Source organism: Protopterus annectens, chromosome 5.part1, assembly GCF_019279795.1.
Source record: "Protopterus annectens isolate FY-2018-M chromosome 5.part1, PAN1.0, whole genome shotgun sequence".
NCBI classification, from domain to species: domain Eukaryota; kingdom Metazoa; phylum Chordata; order Ceratodontiformes; family Protopteridae; genus Protopterus; species Protopterus annectens.
In genome coordinates this window covers 342,505,852-342,522,396 of record NC_056736.1, presented here as the reverse complement: position 1 = coordinate 342,522,396, position 16,545 = coordinate 342,505,852, and the positions used below count along the sequence as shown (strand labels likewise).

Genomic DNA, 16,545 nt, shown 5'->3' with positions numbered 1-16,545 from the left:
TGAAGAAGAGTTTTAAAGTTTTCTAGGTTGTCACAGGTCCTCAAAGAGGAGGGAAGGGCATTCCATTTTTTAGCCAAGGTGAAGGATAGCGGAAGTTGACCAGCCGGGCGCTTGGGTTTTTGGACAGTAATAAGGTTTTGGTGGGTAGATCTAAGGGTTCTAGGGGGGTGTATGGTTGTAAGATATTGGAAAGTGCAGGGCACTTAGTAGGTTGGAACAGTAATCTGTGGACTGTGTTGATTTGTAGAAAGTCAAGTTGGTTAGGGAGTTTGAGACAGTTTAATGAGTGGAGGGAGGTACAGTGGTGAGAGGAGGATTTGGCTTTGGTAGCAAATCTGGAGATTTTATTGTAACATACTTCAAGTTTGGAGGAGAGAGTGGAGGATAAACTGGTGAGCAGAGGGGCGCCATACAGTAGAGAGGGAAGGAGATAGGTTGTGGCGAGAGTTAGTCTAGTAGCAGGAGAGAGGAAGGAGATGTTTCTATAAAGTAGGCCGAGTTTTATATGGGTTTTTTTTTATGTTTAGCTGGATGCGAGTGTTAAATTTTAGGTGTTCATTAATGGTGACATCAAGAAGTTTGGCAGAGGGAAAGACCTCTATAATGGAGTTGTTGTGGCTGGTTATCTGAAGTGAACTTTTGTCCAAAGTAAATGATTTTGAAGGAGAGAATAAAGGATTTTGGTTTTGTTGGCATTTAGAGATAGGTGATTTTGGAGCATCCAGTTTTCGGTGGTAGAGAAGGCAGCTTGTGTCAATGACTGGAGATCAGTTAGGTTAGAGGCGGAGCAGATCAAAGTGGAATCATCAGCATATTGGACGATTTTTGTGGTAGGTATGGCTTTGTAAAAGTTGTTAATAAAGTGACTAGTACTGGGCCAAGTATGGAGCCTTGGGGTAATCCAGTAGGGGTGAGAAGGAAGGTGGAGGTGCTCTGGCCCCATTTTACAGCTTGAGACCTGTAAGAAAGATAGCTGGAGAACCAGGAAAGTGTTTTGTGGGAGGGACTGAGATTAGACAGGTGATTTAGCAGGTGAGAATGGGAAATGGTGTTGAAAGCATTAGATAAGTCCAGCAGAACTAAGGATACTATTTCACCAGAGTCACAGGCTGAATTGACCGTATGTAAGAAGGAGAGAAGGGTGGTGTTGGTACTGTGTCCAGGGCGGAAGCCATGTTCGGTGGGAGAGAGTAGCTGGTGTTTGGTAAGGAATGGCAAGAGGTGGATGCATTTTTCGAGAAGTTTAGAGATGGGGGAGGTGATGGCTATGGGGCAGAAATTAGAGATGTTACAGTTTTTGCCACCCTTGTGAAGTGGAAGAATATATGCAGTGCACCATAGTTTGGGTACATAAGACTCAATTAGGGATCTATTGATCAGGATGCTGATAGGGAGAGCAATATCTTCGGAGGCTATTTTTAAGAAGTAGGATGGGATGTTGTCGGAGGCGTTGCTACAGGGCTTAAGAGTAGAGAGGAGTTTCTTTATTAGGAGGGAGGCGATGGGTTTTAATTCAAAAGTGGGGGGGAGACAAGGGAGAGGAAGGTTGGGCTGGATGGTGTAGAGGGTTACTGTTGGTGAAGGTTTTGGTTAGCTCAGCAATAGAAGAGGTGAAGAAAGTGTTGAATAGTGAGGCAATTTCTAGGTCAGATTTGCTAGAGTCAGGACAGGGGTTGTTAGTAGTACCTGTCTTAAGGAGGGAATTGACTGAGTTCCAAAACTGTTTGGGGTTTTTTTTTGTGTAATTTACTTGTAATTTGATGTAGTAAGACTTTTCATCTTTGATAACTTGTTTTTTGGCCAGGTTTCTCAGCTGTTTGTATTTAAGTAGGTTTTCTGGTTGTTTGTATTGGAGGTATGTTTTCCAGGATTTATCTCTTTGTAGCATAAGTTTTTTGGTGTCTTTGGTAATCCATGGAGTTGTCTTAGTTTTTACTCTTTTTGTTCTTATAGGGGGGCTAGGGAGCTAAGGATGTTTAAGAATGTTGTATTGAAGAAGTCAACGGCTGTGTCTAATGGAAGAGTTTTTAGGGGTTTCCAGTTAGTATCCCGAAGAGAATCAGAGAAAGTAGTGGGATTAAAGTTAGAGAGGCTACGAGTGTGGATGAAGTGGTGGGGGTGTGGGGAATTCAGGGTAGCTCGATGAGTGAAGGCAGGCAGGTGGTCTCCTAAAGGGTCAGGAATGACACCAGATTTAGTGACTTTATTTGGATGAGATACTAGGATCCAGTCTAGTATGGAGCCTGGGGGTTGGTTTTGTTACGCCTAGTAATGGAATTAGTGAGTTGAGTGTAGTTAAATAGATTGATTGACATTCTGGGGTAGGGGTTATCGATTTTGTTTCAGTCTATGTTTACATCTCCCATTATGTAGGTTTCCAGCTTAATATTTGAAGAGGCCCAGGAGAGGATGTCTTCCAAGGTGTTGGTGTTGTTGCCTGGAGGAATATACAGGGAAATGATGCAGATGCTTTTATGGTTGTTTATTTTTAGTAGGCCAGTTATAAGTTCAGCATTACTGAATGAGGGGATGGGATTGGGATATGGAGTAAAGGACAGCTGGTTGGAGTAGATTAATGCTACACCACCACCTCTTCTATTTAGGCAGTCAGCTTGAAGTGATTGACATCCTGGGGGAAGGAATTCGAAGTCACGTATATGAGGTTTTAGCCAGGTTTCGGAGATGGCTACAATATCAGGTGAGTGATTAAGCCAGACATGGAAGAGGCTTAATTTATTATTTAAGCTTTGGGTGCTGATGGTGAGGAATTTAAGGTATTTACTGGTGGATTTATAGCTGGTGCTAGGGGGGCTTGTTGGGAGTGAAGTTTGGTCCTGGATTAGGGTGAATGTCACCGGCTGAGCAAGGGTAAGTAAGAAATGGAATGAGTTTCTTTGGTTTGTACTGAGATTGGAGTGTCTGGTAGAAAATGGGTCTACGTTTGTAGTGATTAATAGGGATTGAAAAAAGCTTTACTTTTAAGAGGAGGATAGGGTGGGAGGGGACTAAAGAGGCAGAGATGTTTTGGAAGTGTGTAGTGAGGGGGAGGTGAGGAGGAAGAGGTGAGGGGTGAAGATGAAAGTGGGTGAAGGGGGTGGCATGGTATAAAGGAAGTAGAAGAAGGATGAGGATGGATGAAGACATAAAGGTTTTGGGGTTAAGAGGGAGCATGATAGGTGCAGCTTGTAAGATGTAATAGAGAGGAGGGAGATGTGATTAAGGTGGGTGGGGGATGTAGTAAGGAAAGTCAGGTGGGGTGGAGGAAAAGCGTTTGAGGATTGGTTGTTGAGGAGGGGGAGGGAAGTTTGGGTGAGAAGAAATGTAGGAGTACTGGGGATGGGAATTGGGGGTAGGGTAGGGGAGCAGAGTGAGCCCGCAGGGCGAACGGAGCAGGTAGAGCCAAGAAGAAGGAGTGAGCACTGGGAAAAACTATCTATATCCTCATGGAAATTGGAGGAATGCCAGTTCACCTAGGACATGCCTTTTTAGGTACATGAATAGACCAGAGTACATGGGTTAACTTAGACATAAACAGTGAAGGCAAGCCGAAACCACATAGAAAAAAACCCTACCAAGAGATAAACCAGAACAAAGCACTCTGAAATGGTAATACTACTCACAGTGCCACTGTATCACATCCTGCTTAATCCAAATCACCAAAAACAGCCGCCTGAAATGTACAAGGCAGATGTTTGTGAGGCTGTTTTGAAGACATTACAGACAACTTATTACTCAAATACACTATAAACCTCCCCGCCAAACACATGCATAACGGCAATGTTGGTGGTTGTGATGGAAAGGGATTGAAATAGGAGCCAGCGTGTTACTTTTAAATACACTACAACCCTCCAACACACACACAAAAGCATACAATATAGAAATACTAGTTTTTACAAAGAAGACTTAAATCTGAAACTCAAATATCTGTCATTATTTACTGTGTACAACTCCCCAAAGTTCTGACAGCAAACAACAAATCTTGCAAGGAACAGGCTAAAATTGTGAGGCAAAATCAGAGACTATTGAGATGGATGTGAATCTGATATACCTCTCAACTGCATGTAAAACACAATACACTCACCAAGTTCCAAAAGCAAAAATACTTGAACACAAAACAAGCAGTCAAACGGTGCAATTTTCTTATTTAATTCTGGTAACACAAAACAAAACATACCTCTCAACTGCTTCTGATTTGTCTTATATTTTTCCCAGTCCCTCTTAAATTTTTGATATTTTGGTAAATCACTCAGGATTATATTCAGTCAATAATGCTAGATATTGGAGTTTCTTGCTTCTTATTGTTCAGAAAACCCATATTAATGCAAAACTTGTTGTTCTTTTTTAACTGTTTAAATGTATTAGAATGCCATTTAAAAAATATTCCTGATTTTTCAACCTTTGTCCAGAATTCTTCAACAAAGAAACTGAGAACTGTTAACTGGTGTTATGCCACTATTTACTGCAAGCTTACTGCAACAGAAAACCATACCTAAGGATCAGGAGTGTCTACCCCTCTTAATATCCTAGGTAAGCAGAGAGATCAGACACTCTTGGCTAATAATATCTAACGCTTACCTGGGGTATTAAGAGAGGCAGCGCTTATCTCACATTCATTCATTGATTACTAGCTTTATCCTAACAGGGTCATATCACAACCATGTTTAAGATAAAGAGTGTAATAGGGGAATGAAACAGGAATGTTTTTTCTTGCACATCCATTCAGTAATTATTGGCTTTATCTTAATCAGGCTTGTTGCGCAATCCTGTTTAACATAAAGTGCTTAATCAGAGAAAAAAATCCCCCCGTGTTTCTCCTAACTAAATGCAGCTTTTGTGGGGTCACCACACAATCATGGACAATTGGGGGGGGGTGAGGCTCCCCAAAGCCCTGAGCATCACACTTACCTAGAACTAGCTATAGAAGATTTACATTCTTCTGCTGCCACCCCACCTAGACTTTCTATTCATAATAGGCATACCCCAGCTGTCTAAATATGTATGTTAGAAATTAAACCCATTTCCCAGACCTTCTCAGTTAGAAAATGTCAGTGAATCCTTAAAATGGAAACAATGTTTTCTTATTGTTAATAAATGCTGTACAATGCTATACAGTCAAAATGTATCAAGTTTACAAATTTCAAAAGTTACACTACTTAAAATATTTTCCTGTACTTAAACTGCTGTTTACATAGGCATTACAGCTGTTGGTGCTATATGGTTAATTTTAGCCAGTGCATTGTGTTTCAGAGTTCTATGAAACATGAAATTAGTTTCCAGCTAAGCTGGTTTTGAACGCTTCCTCTAAAACTGCTATGCCATGACGTGTATCTAGAAATTTCTAGCTTCTGAATTATGTACTCTGTTTTAGCTACTGCTACTATTCTCTTGGTATTTGGGTTTCTTATTAAAGCTGCTAAACCAACCCAGCCACTGGGGATGCACAAGCCAGTGCATTTCTTTGTGCCAGTCCCAAGCCTGGATAAATGGGGATGGTTGCGTCAGGAAGGGCATCCAGCATAAAACTTCACCAAATTATTTCATGCGGACAGCAGTAAATATTTACATACCGGATCGGTAGAAGCTCGGATTAACAATGACCGCCACCAGTACTGTGAGCCAACAGTGGCGGAAATTGGGCTACTGCTGGCCAAAGGAGGGGAAGAGGGGGAAGGCATGCCCAAAGGCAGGAAGAGAGGAGAAAGGCTAGGACTGTAGTAGTGAGGGTCAGAACTTTGAATGTTGGCAGTATGACTGGCATAGGGAGAGAGCTAGCTGATATGATGGACAGAAGGAAGGTTGGTGACCAGATGGAAGGGGAGTAAGGCTAGGTGTATCGGAGGTGGGTTCAAATTGTTTTATCATGGTGTGGAGGGGAGGAGAAATGGCGTAGGAGTTATCCTGAAGGAACAGTATGCTAAGAGTGTTTGAAGATGAAAAAAGTGTTGGATAGAGTGATGTATATGTAGCTGGAAATTGATGGTGTAATGATGAATGTTGTTAGTGCATATGCTCCACAAGTAGGGTGTGCAATGGATTAGAAAGAAAAACTTTGGAGTGAGTTGGATGAAGTGGTGATGACTGTACCCAAGGGTGACAGTATGGTGACTGGAGCAGATTTCAATGGGCATGTTGGTAAGGGGAACAGAGGGGATGAGGAAGTGATGGGTAGGTATGGTATTAATCAATGGAATGCAAAAGGTCAGATGGTAGTGGATTTTGCAAAAAGGATGGACTTGGCTGTGGTGAATACATATTTTAACAAGAGGGAGGAGCATTGGGTGACATACAAGAGTGAAGGAAGATGTACACAGGTGGATTATATCTTATGTAGGAGGGCCAGTATGAAGGAGATTGGAGATTGTAAAGTGGTGACCAGGGAAAGTGTAGTTAGGCAGCATGAGATGGGACGTTGGTGATCAAGAAAAGGAGGAGGAGTGTAAGGGCAGCACCAAGGATGAAATGGTGGAAATTGAAAAAGGGTAATTGTGAGGTGGAGTTCAGGGAAGAGTTAAGACAGGCACTGGGTGGCAGTGAAGAGTTGCCAAATAGCTGGGTAACTACAGCAGAGCTAGTAAGGGAGAAAGGCTAGAAAGGTGCTTGGTATGACATCTGGACAGAAGAAGGACAACAAGGAAACATGGTGGTGGAATGAGGAAGTACAGGAGAGTATACAGAGAAAGAGGTTGCATTAGAAGAAGTGGGATTGTCAGAGAGATGAAGAAAGTAAACAGGAGTATAAGGAGATGAGGTGCATGGCAAAGAGAGAGGTGGCGAAGGATAAGGCATATGAAGAGCTGTATGGAAGGCTGGACACCAAGGAGGGAGAAAAGGACCTGTACCGATTAGCTAGACAGAGGGACTGAGCTAGGAAAGGTGTGCAGCAGGTAAAGGTGATAAAAGAGAATGAGGGAAACATAAGTACAAGTGAGGAGTGTGTGATGAGCAGATGGAAAGAGTACTTTGAGGGTTTGATGAATGAAGAGAATGAGAGGGAGAGAAGGTTGGATGATGTGCGGATAGTAAATCACGAAGTGCAAAGGATTAGCAAGGAGGAAGTAAGGATAGCTATGAAGAGGATGAATAATGGAAAGGCTGCTGGTCCAGATGACATACCTGTGGAAACATGGAGGTGTTTAGGTGAAATGGCAGTGGAGTTTCTAACCAGATTGTTTAATGGAATCTTGGAAAGTGAGAGGATGCCTGAGGAATGGAGAAAAAGTGCTTTGGTACCGATTTTTAAGAATAAGGGTGATGTGTTGAGCTGTAGTAACTACAGAGGGATTAAAATGATCAGTCACAGCATGAAGTTATGGGAAAGAGTAGTGGAAGCTAGGTTAAGAAGGGACAAGATGATTAGTGATCAGCAGTATGGTTTCATGCCGGGAAATAGCACTACAGATGCAATGTTTGCTCTGAGAGTGTTGATGGAGAAGTACAGAGAAGGTCAGAAGGAGATGCATTGTGTTTTTGTAGACTTAAAGAAAGCATATGACAGGGTGCCTAGAGAGGAGTTGTGGTACTGTATGAGGAAGTCGGGAGTGTCAGAGAAGTATGTAAAAGTGGTACAGGATATGTACGAGGGTAGTGTGACAGTGGTGAGGTCTGCTGTGGGAGTGACGTATGCGTTTAAGGTGGAGGTGGGATTACATCAAGGATCAGATCTGAGCCCTTTCTTATTTGCAATGGTGATGAACAGGTTGACAGACGAGATCAGACAGGAGTCCCCGTGGACTATGATGTTTGCAGATGACATTGTGATCTGTAGTGAGAGTAGGGAACAGGTGGAGGAGACCCTGGAGAGATGGAGATATGCTCTAGAGAGAAGAGGAATGAAGGTCATCAGGACTAAGACAGAATATATGTGTGTGAATGAGAGGGAGGATAGAGGAATGGTGAGAATGCAAGGAGTAGAGGTGGTGAAGGTGGATGAGTTTAAACACTTGTGAGCAATAGTTCAAAGTAATGGTAAGTGTGGAAGAGAGTACAGGCAGGATGAAGTGGGTGGAGAAGAGTGTCAGGAGTGATGTGTGACAGACAAGTACCAGTAAGAGTGAAAGGGAAGGTCTACAAGAAGGTAGTGAGACCAGCTATGTTATATGGGTTGGAAACAGTGGCATTGACAAAAAGGCAGGAGTTAGAGCTGGATGCGGCAGAGTTAAAGATGTTAAGATTTGCACTTGGTGTGACGAGGGTGGACAGGATTAGGAATAAGTATATTAGAGGGGCAGCCTAGGCTGGAAGGTTTGCAGACAAAGCCAGAGAGGCAAGATTACATTGGTTTGGACATGTGCTGAGGAGGGATGCTGAGTACATTGGAAAAAAGATGCTAAGGATGAAACTACCAGGTAACAGGAAAAGAGGGAGGCCTAAGATAAAGTTTATGGATGTGGCGAGAGAGGACATGCAGGTGGTTGGTGTGACAGATCAAGATGCAGAGGACAGGAAGAAATGGAAACAGATGAGCCACTGTGGCGACCCCTAACAGGAACAGCCGAAAGAAGACGATGATGATTAAAGCTGCTAAACCATTTAAGGCATATGCACTTTTTATGATCAAGATATTTCACAACTACAAAGTTTTTCTAAAAATAACAGTTCTGTTCTATGAAGAAGTGATGTTCTGCCTGCTTGAAGTTGATTACTGTGCATTATGTATATACTGCTCTACTAACAGATGCTCTTCAACACTGCAAGATGTGGCTTATTATATTTTCTTCTATTTTAGTGTCCTATTAAAAAGAAGGAAAACTGTGGTTATTGGTGTCAAGAGTGCTCAACAGCTAGCTTGTTCAAAAGTTACTAATACAGTGAATGTAAATATTACTTCTGAATCACAATCACTCAAGGGAAGGGTAAATGCAGACTACCATGCAGGTACAAACATGTAGTGATTTAGATGGAAATCTGAGCTACATTAGGAAAATTCAGTGTGTTTTTCATCATTTTTTTCACTAATCACTTAAAATATAGTGTAAGGTTTCCTTGCATCTCACAGACATAAAACATGAATGCAACATACCTGTATACTCTGCTGCCCTAAGACCACTTCCCAGTTCAATAGATTGCTCTTTCATTTCTTGTTTTCTATGGCTCCAAAGGGCATCTGTCTCTGATGGACAAGAGTACATAACTCAAGAAGCTGCTCATACAGCCTTAGAGATTTATCTTATGCCTACCCATGTCAGCCAACCAGAGGAGATGAAGAATGAGATATGCTTATGTAGATGCTGATGCCTAAAAAACAATGCAGGTGTTCTCTGATAAAATACCTACAAAAGTTACAATGCAGTCCTGTTGGCAGACTGTTTAAGCTTTTGCAAGGTCTAAATGGAAGAAAAATACATTTTCAATGAAAAGTTAGTATTTATATAAAATCCATAGCATATAAATAGGACATTTTATGATTTTCCTTCAAATATAAAGAAGCCTGCACATGGCTAGTACCTAGATTTTCTGCTATTCTCTTTCTGCTCATCTCCTGTGCTTCTTGTCTTAGCTGCAGAGCATGATGGGCAATCTCATCACTTGCCACATTAGACGTCATGATGAAAATGGCATCTTTACATTCAATTGTCTTTCCTTTCCCATCAGTTAATCGACCCTAAATTAATAAGAAAGAAAACACTATTAGAATAAAGACAGCATCAGCAAATGCAGAACAGCAACCCTATGATTTACTGACAATCATAAAAGTCAGGACACTGCTGCATAAAGCTGTGTATCACATCACACAGAAAACAAAAGTTATGCGCTTAACAATAACTTTAGATTTGTGTTGTCTGCTTCAATCCATCCTCAACGGATAAGTCACTGGATCGGACAAGGATTCAACTTGGGTCACTCTCAGTAATTGGTTCCCAAACTCAGGCACCTTCCCTTACCCATAATCTCCATGTGATTTGTAAGTTCCCTCAGATCAAGTTTGCCCATACACTACAATAACATTTGTTACATCCTCCTAATAAAACCAAACACATCACAGCTATATCACTGCTTCCTGACCCAGAAATTGAAGAGTACATGAATAAGCCATAGGGACCACCAGTGCGATCACTCCAGAAACAAGGGAAAAAATAATGGGATGGGGAAGGTGGGAGGGAACTTGAGAAAGGACAAATGCAGACAATACAAATCTATCATTATGATACAGTACATAACTTTCATAACTGATGTTGCCTCTTCTAGCCATTCCCTAGCAAATGGGAGACAGTTCCCAGCTAGCTACCATAAATCTTTGGCAGTATCAGGAAAGGACATTCCAGAAGACAGCCTCACCAAAGGAAGCTCCACACCTGGAATGGAAATCCAACTTGTAATAGGATATGATGGTATGGTCATTAGACCCAGTAGATGCAGCACAAATGTCATCAAAAGGTGCCCCAGCAAAGAATGCAATACTTTAAGTTAACCAGTGAGAAAGAGACATTTTAGACACTCCCTTTCCCAGTTTGGCTGGGGAAGAAGCAACAAATAACTTTTCAGTCTTTCTAACCTTAGCGCAATGCAAATAAAAATTAAGTTGATAGTGCACATCCAGAAGGTGTAACATGTATTCTCCCTTGTTACCAAATTTTGGGAAGAAAACAGGAAGGTTGATAGACTGGTTAAGAGATGATTCAGACGCCTCCTTAGGGAGAAAGAATGGATATGTTCTTACAGTAACTCTCCTTATGGAAAACCAAATAATGGGGTTTACAGGAAAGGGTGTTAAGTTTCAATATTCTTCTACCAGAGGTGACTGTCACCAAAAACAAAGTCTTCCAAACCAAATATTTTAAGTCAACCTTAGCTGCAGGCTCAAAAGGGATTCTCATTAAGGCCTGTAGAAGACTAGGATACTGATGCAAACACTAGCCTCTTTAGGGAACCACATGACTTGGACAGTCCTCCCCAAAAATACTCCCCTCCCCACTGGGAAGTGTCCATGGCTACCGTAGCCTAGCGGAGAACAAAGAGGTGACCTTGTAATATGATTGAAAATTCCCACCGCCACTGAATCTAAGTTCAAATTCTTGTAAGGGATACTGAAAATCTCATGGACTACTGTACTGTGAAGGTCCACTGGAGCAGCCTCCTATGAAATCTGGCCAGGGGAACTAGAGTAATGGCACAAAGTTCAGAAACACAAAGTTAGCCAAGGTGCTAGAAAGTAACTGTTTGTATTAAACATTTTTGAACTTTGAGTCATTTTATTATTTTATGGTTCTTCTGTTCTTTATATGAATTAGAGTTACAGTGGCTGCCATCAAGCCAAGAAGATGCAAAATCAACCTTTCTGGAGGCTTGTCGCAGTAAAGTGCTGCCACCTCCTGTTGCTGAAGTGAGAGATTTCTGAAGTCCGGTAGTCTAGCTCTCAGTAACTTGATATCCAGGTGAGCTCCAACGAACACTATGGCTTGAACAGGATGAAGCATGGACTTCGCTGTGATCACAGTTATCCTTACTTGTGATCAAAGTTGGACTGAGCAGTCTCTGGCTTGGAGAAGAAGATTGCTGGTGGGGAAAGTTATGAGCCAACTGTCTAGTTATGAAAACACCTGAACCTCCCTGCAGCCTGAGAAGAGCTGAGAAAACTGCCATACAGTTGGTGAACACTCAGGGTGCTGTGGTGAAACCAAAGGGCAGAGTTCTGAAATGGAAGTATCTGGTTCCCAGCCTGAAGGGGAGAAACCTTTTGGAATTATATGGTAGTACACATCCTGAAGATCTACTGACCACATCCAAGAGTCCTTCTTCAACACTAATAAACTGGACTGTACCGTGACCATTAAGAATTTTTTCTGTTTCACTTACTGGTTCAAATGACTGACATCCAAAACTGACTTGATGTTCCCACTTTTCTTTGGCACCAAAAGGAAATGAGTAAATTTCAGGTTTGCTGGTCTGGTGGGATCTCCTGGATGACTTATTTCTCTAGCAGCTTTTTTACTTATAGTGCTGTTGCCTTTCTTTGCGAGTGTGCTTGCATGGTGGGAGGGTGGGGGTGGAGAAAGAAGAAAGAAAAGGAATGAAGTAACCTCTGGTTATAATCTTCTCCATCCAAGTTTCTTGTTTGATGGACATCCAGGCCGGTGATAAGCACCCCTTGACTGCCTCCAAAGTGCGGTAGTTGGGCAACAGTTCAGAAGTACTGAAAAGGCCTATCAGAAAAGGGACCCTGAATGCCTTAATTTTGCAGACCACTTCTGCTGCAGCGGTGGCATCTACTATTATTGTTCCCCCCTCTGTCTGGGGGGGGGGGGGCTTCTATCACCAGAAATGTCAGGAATAAAACCTTTGGATTTGCAGAACGACAGTTTCTTCCCCTCCTGGTTCCTACAGAAGGTCCTCTGAAGGGTAGTTCACTTCTGGATAGCATCTCTTTTACCTTTGGTCTGAGGAGGATGGAACCATCATAAGGGGCATTGACAAAGGATATTTTAAAGTGCTGTACACTGTCCTCAGGATTAGAATATGCAGTATCATTTACTGTTTGCTGTGTTCAGTTTTAAGCATTATTTCTGATGTTTCTTACACAGTTAAAGAAGGTGTTATGATTATCTTTTGACTGGGTAAATATTTTTCTCTTGTATCTAGCTTTGATTGATTTAATCAAGGACTGGTGTTCTTTGTTAGGTTTAGCAAGAGAGTTTTTGGCATTTGAAGGGTTCAGTTTATTTTTATGTGTAGTGAGCTTTTTATCTTTTATTTTAGGGTTCCACAATAGGGGGTTATTTTTAAATTTGCCATTGTATTTATTTTGGAGGGGGACAGATGCTTCTAGACAGCTATTTACATGTTGTGGAGAATCTGGTGGTGAAGGATTTCATTTGCATATAAGGGTCATCAGGGTGGAAGGGAATGTTGAAATTTGCCAGATCGTCACTCAGTTTTTGTAGATTAACTTTAGTATATTCTCTGAATCCAAGTTACTTGACTACAAGGATCTTACAACAGGTAGTAAAACACAGCTATTTCTTACTAGTGAGAACCAAGTCCAAGATTGAGTATCCCCTAGTAAAGATGTTGACTGGTTCAATGAACTTATGTTTATGAAGTCAAGAAATCTCTAGGCTTATTTATGAGGAGATGTAGAAGTTTCCCCATTGATGGAGATGTAGATAAATCCCCTAGGAGAATGGTGTTTGACTGAATTCTCAGGACTTCCAAACTAGTCAGATACAAGGTCTGTGCCAAGGGGGGCTACAGTTAGCTTATGATACGGGCTTTTTAATGGTACGTTGGAAATGGTTGAGTTTTCCGTTTCTGCTGCTCCCCCATTTTGTGAGGTACAGTGATAAACAACCACATACAGTCCTTTGGATGACTTTACAGGTGAAATTTTGTTTTAGAAATATAGAGACCATGCCACTTTTAGTGGATTTACCTAGTGCAGTAGGTTTGAAAGCGTAACAGGCACTGAACACTTGCACTGATGGAGTGCTTTCAATATTCTTGATGAAGGTCTCCATGATCATGCATATAATGCTGCATTCTAGGGCCAGGAGTGCCTGCAGGGACAGTATTTTTTTTACTAAGGCTCCTTAGTGTTGCCCAGCAATACCGTCACATTACCTGAATTTTGTTTCATTATGTTGGAAGCTTTTCAAGACTGACTTTCCGTAACAACAGCTATTTTTCTAAAATCTAAGTTCAGCAGGTTCATACTAGACAAAATGATCCAGTAGAACTTTAGGACTCTAGCCACCGTAAGCCATATTTTAGAATCCTCTATCAGTAAGGGTAAAAGGGTGGCTTAATGGATAAGGTGTTTGCCTTACAAACCCAAGGTATAGGGTTTGAGTCTCACAAGGGATAACTGGCTAGGCTTAAAATGGCTTGCATGGGCAGTTAGCCTAGTACTAAACTATGAACTATGAACTATAAAAAGGAACAACTTGGAGTGAATTTTCACATCCCCATCCACTTGTCAAGATTTGCTTTAAAAAACACAGTAGCAAGCTTCTTCCTCAGCAGAGGAAAAGACGTGAACAGCTGATCCATTTTTCCTAAACTCATTCACTTTATTCAATTTACATCTATGTCACTGGAACACATCCAGGGTGTGCACGGTGCTCTCTCCTGCTTTCTGTGGCTGCAAACAAAAACTGGTGATTGATGCACAGGTTCAAGGACACTTTTCATAAACCACCTTTGAAAGGATGAGTGTATTTCATTATGAAGGACATTCTATCCTTGTTAAAGACTACATATGTTTGTCTGCTTGTAACAGCCAGAACTCAGAGATATGAATCACAGATATCATGGCCATAAGAATTAGCATCTTCCAAAACATGAACTTCAGTATCACCAAGCTAATAGGCTCAAACAATGGATGGGCAAGGTCACCTACAATGCATATTCTAAGAAACGAACTTCAATGTCATCGAGATAGCGGGCTCAGACAGAGAATGGGCAAGCCTATCTACCATAAAGTTCAATTCCTAAGTAAAGGATGGAGATACAATACTCGGTGTAGAAAATGCTTGACTAGCCAGTGCTTGGCCACAATCCTGCCCTGCACAATGTCACAGTATGTCAAAACAGCTGATAGCCACCCTGGTGATAGAATAAATGAGACCCAGATAATATATATATCTGAGATACATGAAGTACCACCAGTAGACTGAACAAAACTGTAGATATGGTCTACTGTTTCACTCATACTGATAATGTATTCATAGAGCCATATACCTTCCAAGCAGAAGTATCTCTGGTAGCCCAAATTATTATGCAATTGAGTTGTATGTCTGGGGAAATGAAGGTATCTACATCAAAAGCCAGGCCCTAAAGTTTAAGCTGGTAGAACAGCAATGGTGTTACAGCAGCCTTAGCTAAGACCTGGTGGGTTTCCTTTACAAACAGGATCCTGAGGGCTTGAAACCTTGTCATTTGTAGATACCAAGAGGCAATAAAAATTAGTTTGGTCTTTCTTCCATGAACTTTGCTGTGAGGTGAAAATGACAAGAATTGAAGAATGCGAACATAAAAGTGCAGTTGTGTAAGATGAATTTACCATAACAGGAGATGTTCAAATGATTACTGCTGCAGTACCCTTAGCTATATGGGTTATAGCCTACCATGCTTCCGAAGCTTAAGGGCACCTTCCACACCTCTAAATTTTTAAGTAGCTTGAGCTCAGCTGTCTAAAAGACAAGCTTGAGCGTGATGCCTTTCAGAGCTTTCCTGCCAGCAGAGAGAGAGAGAGAGAGATGCTGAACCCTGAAAGGACAATGCTAGGAACAACAAAAAATATTTGTCCAGACTCTGGCATAAAAAAACACTAAAAACAAATGAGAGGAAGGGAGCAACTACTGCAGCAGTGATCATTCGAACATCTATTGTTATGATAAGTTCAACTTACACAACTATACTATGTTCATCATACTGATTACTGCTGTAGTAGCTTTATCTACATTGATAAATTACCATAGCTAACTACATTTGGAAGGTGGAAGGAGAAGAGACCAGGAGCCCCTAGAGAATGGTCCTAGCTAGGCTTGATCTGGACCCAGAGACGGAATCAAGATGACAGTGATTTGTAAAAGTAAGTACAGAGGACCAAGTATCAGCTTTTAGAATTCATCTAGAATCCATCCCTTTCCAAAAAGCCATAAATGAAGCTAAGGCCCTGGAACAGTGGTCTTTGACCCTGCCTGACATAGTTTTTTTTATGGCGAGTATAACAAAAGAGTTTAGACAACCATTTTGAAACAGCCTGTCTTAACACAGGTTGTCCCTTCTTACCTTTACAAGAAATGAGCAATTGATCTGAAGATCTGAAATATTTAGTTCAGTCAAGACAGTACTCAAGTTGATTGTAGACATCCAAGGGATGGAGTATCCTTTGTCCCAATTTTTAGGTTCAGGAAAGAAACAGAGAGATGGGTAGAGTGAATTAAAGTACACTCACATACCACTTTAGGCATAAAAGAAGGATTAGTTCTCAAAGAAACCCTGCCTCTATAGAAAGTGAGATAGGCTGACTCACCATAAGAGCCTGCGACTCGGATGCCCTTCTTGCAGAGGTCAAAGCAATCAGTAAAACTGTTTTCCCATTTTAAGAACCTCAAGTCAGCCAGATTAACTGGATAAATAACATTAAGATCCCAAGGAAGGACCACCAGTTTTCTTGGAGGACCCTTATGCAAAACCCCTTTCAAGAATATTTTGACATAAGACTGCACTGAAAGTAGATCATCCATGGCCAAACATTCTGAAATGGCTGATAAATGAAACTTGACAGAGAAATAAGAAAGGCCAAAGGATAGTAATTCACACAAATATTGTAAAACCAGAGAAAACTAGCACTCTGTGGGTGCTGGTTATGTTGCTGGCACCAACTACAAAACTTTTTCCATTTGCTAATATATGATTTCCTAGTAACAGGCTTTCTTGCTTCCATTAGTACCTGTTGCATTAAACAGGAGCCTAAATGGAATTAAGACCCTATCATCCAGGCAGTCAAATGAAGGTGATTGATTTTTCAGTGTATCAAACAAACCTGTTCTTGTGTGATTAGATCTATTCTGTGAGGAAGGTTATGGTAATTGCCCCTGGCCATTT

General features: G+C 41.4%; 1 protein-coding gene across 1 annotated transcript in view; it reads right to left on the bottom strand.

Annotated features, from left to right (window-relative positions):
* Positions 1-16,545, bottom strand: part of CLPB (caseinolytic mitochondrial matrix peptidase chaperone subunit B) — a 2,847,862-nt gene that overhangs the window by 392,841 nt on the left and 2,438,476 nt on the right. The window contains exon 12 of the mRNA XM_044073023.1: positions 9,445-9,601. Within this exon, the coding sequence (XP_043928958.1) occupies positions 9,445-9,601 (157 nt within the window). The remainder of the gene's footprint in view (positions 1-9,444; positions 9,602-16,545) is intronic.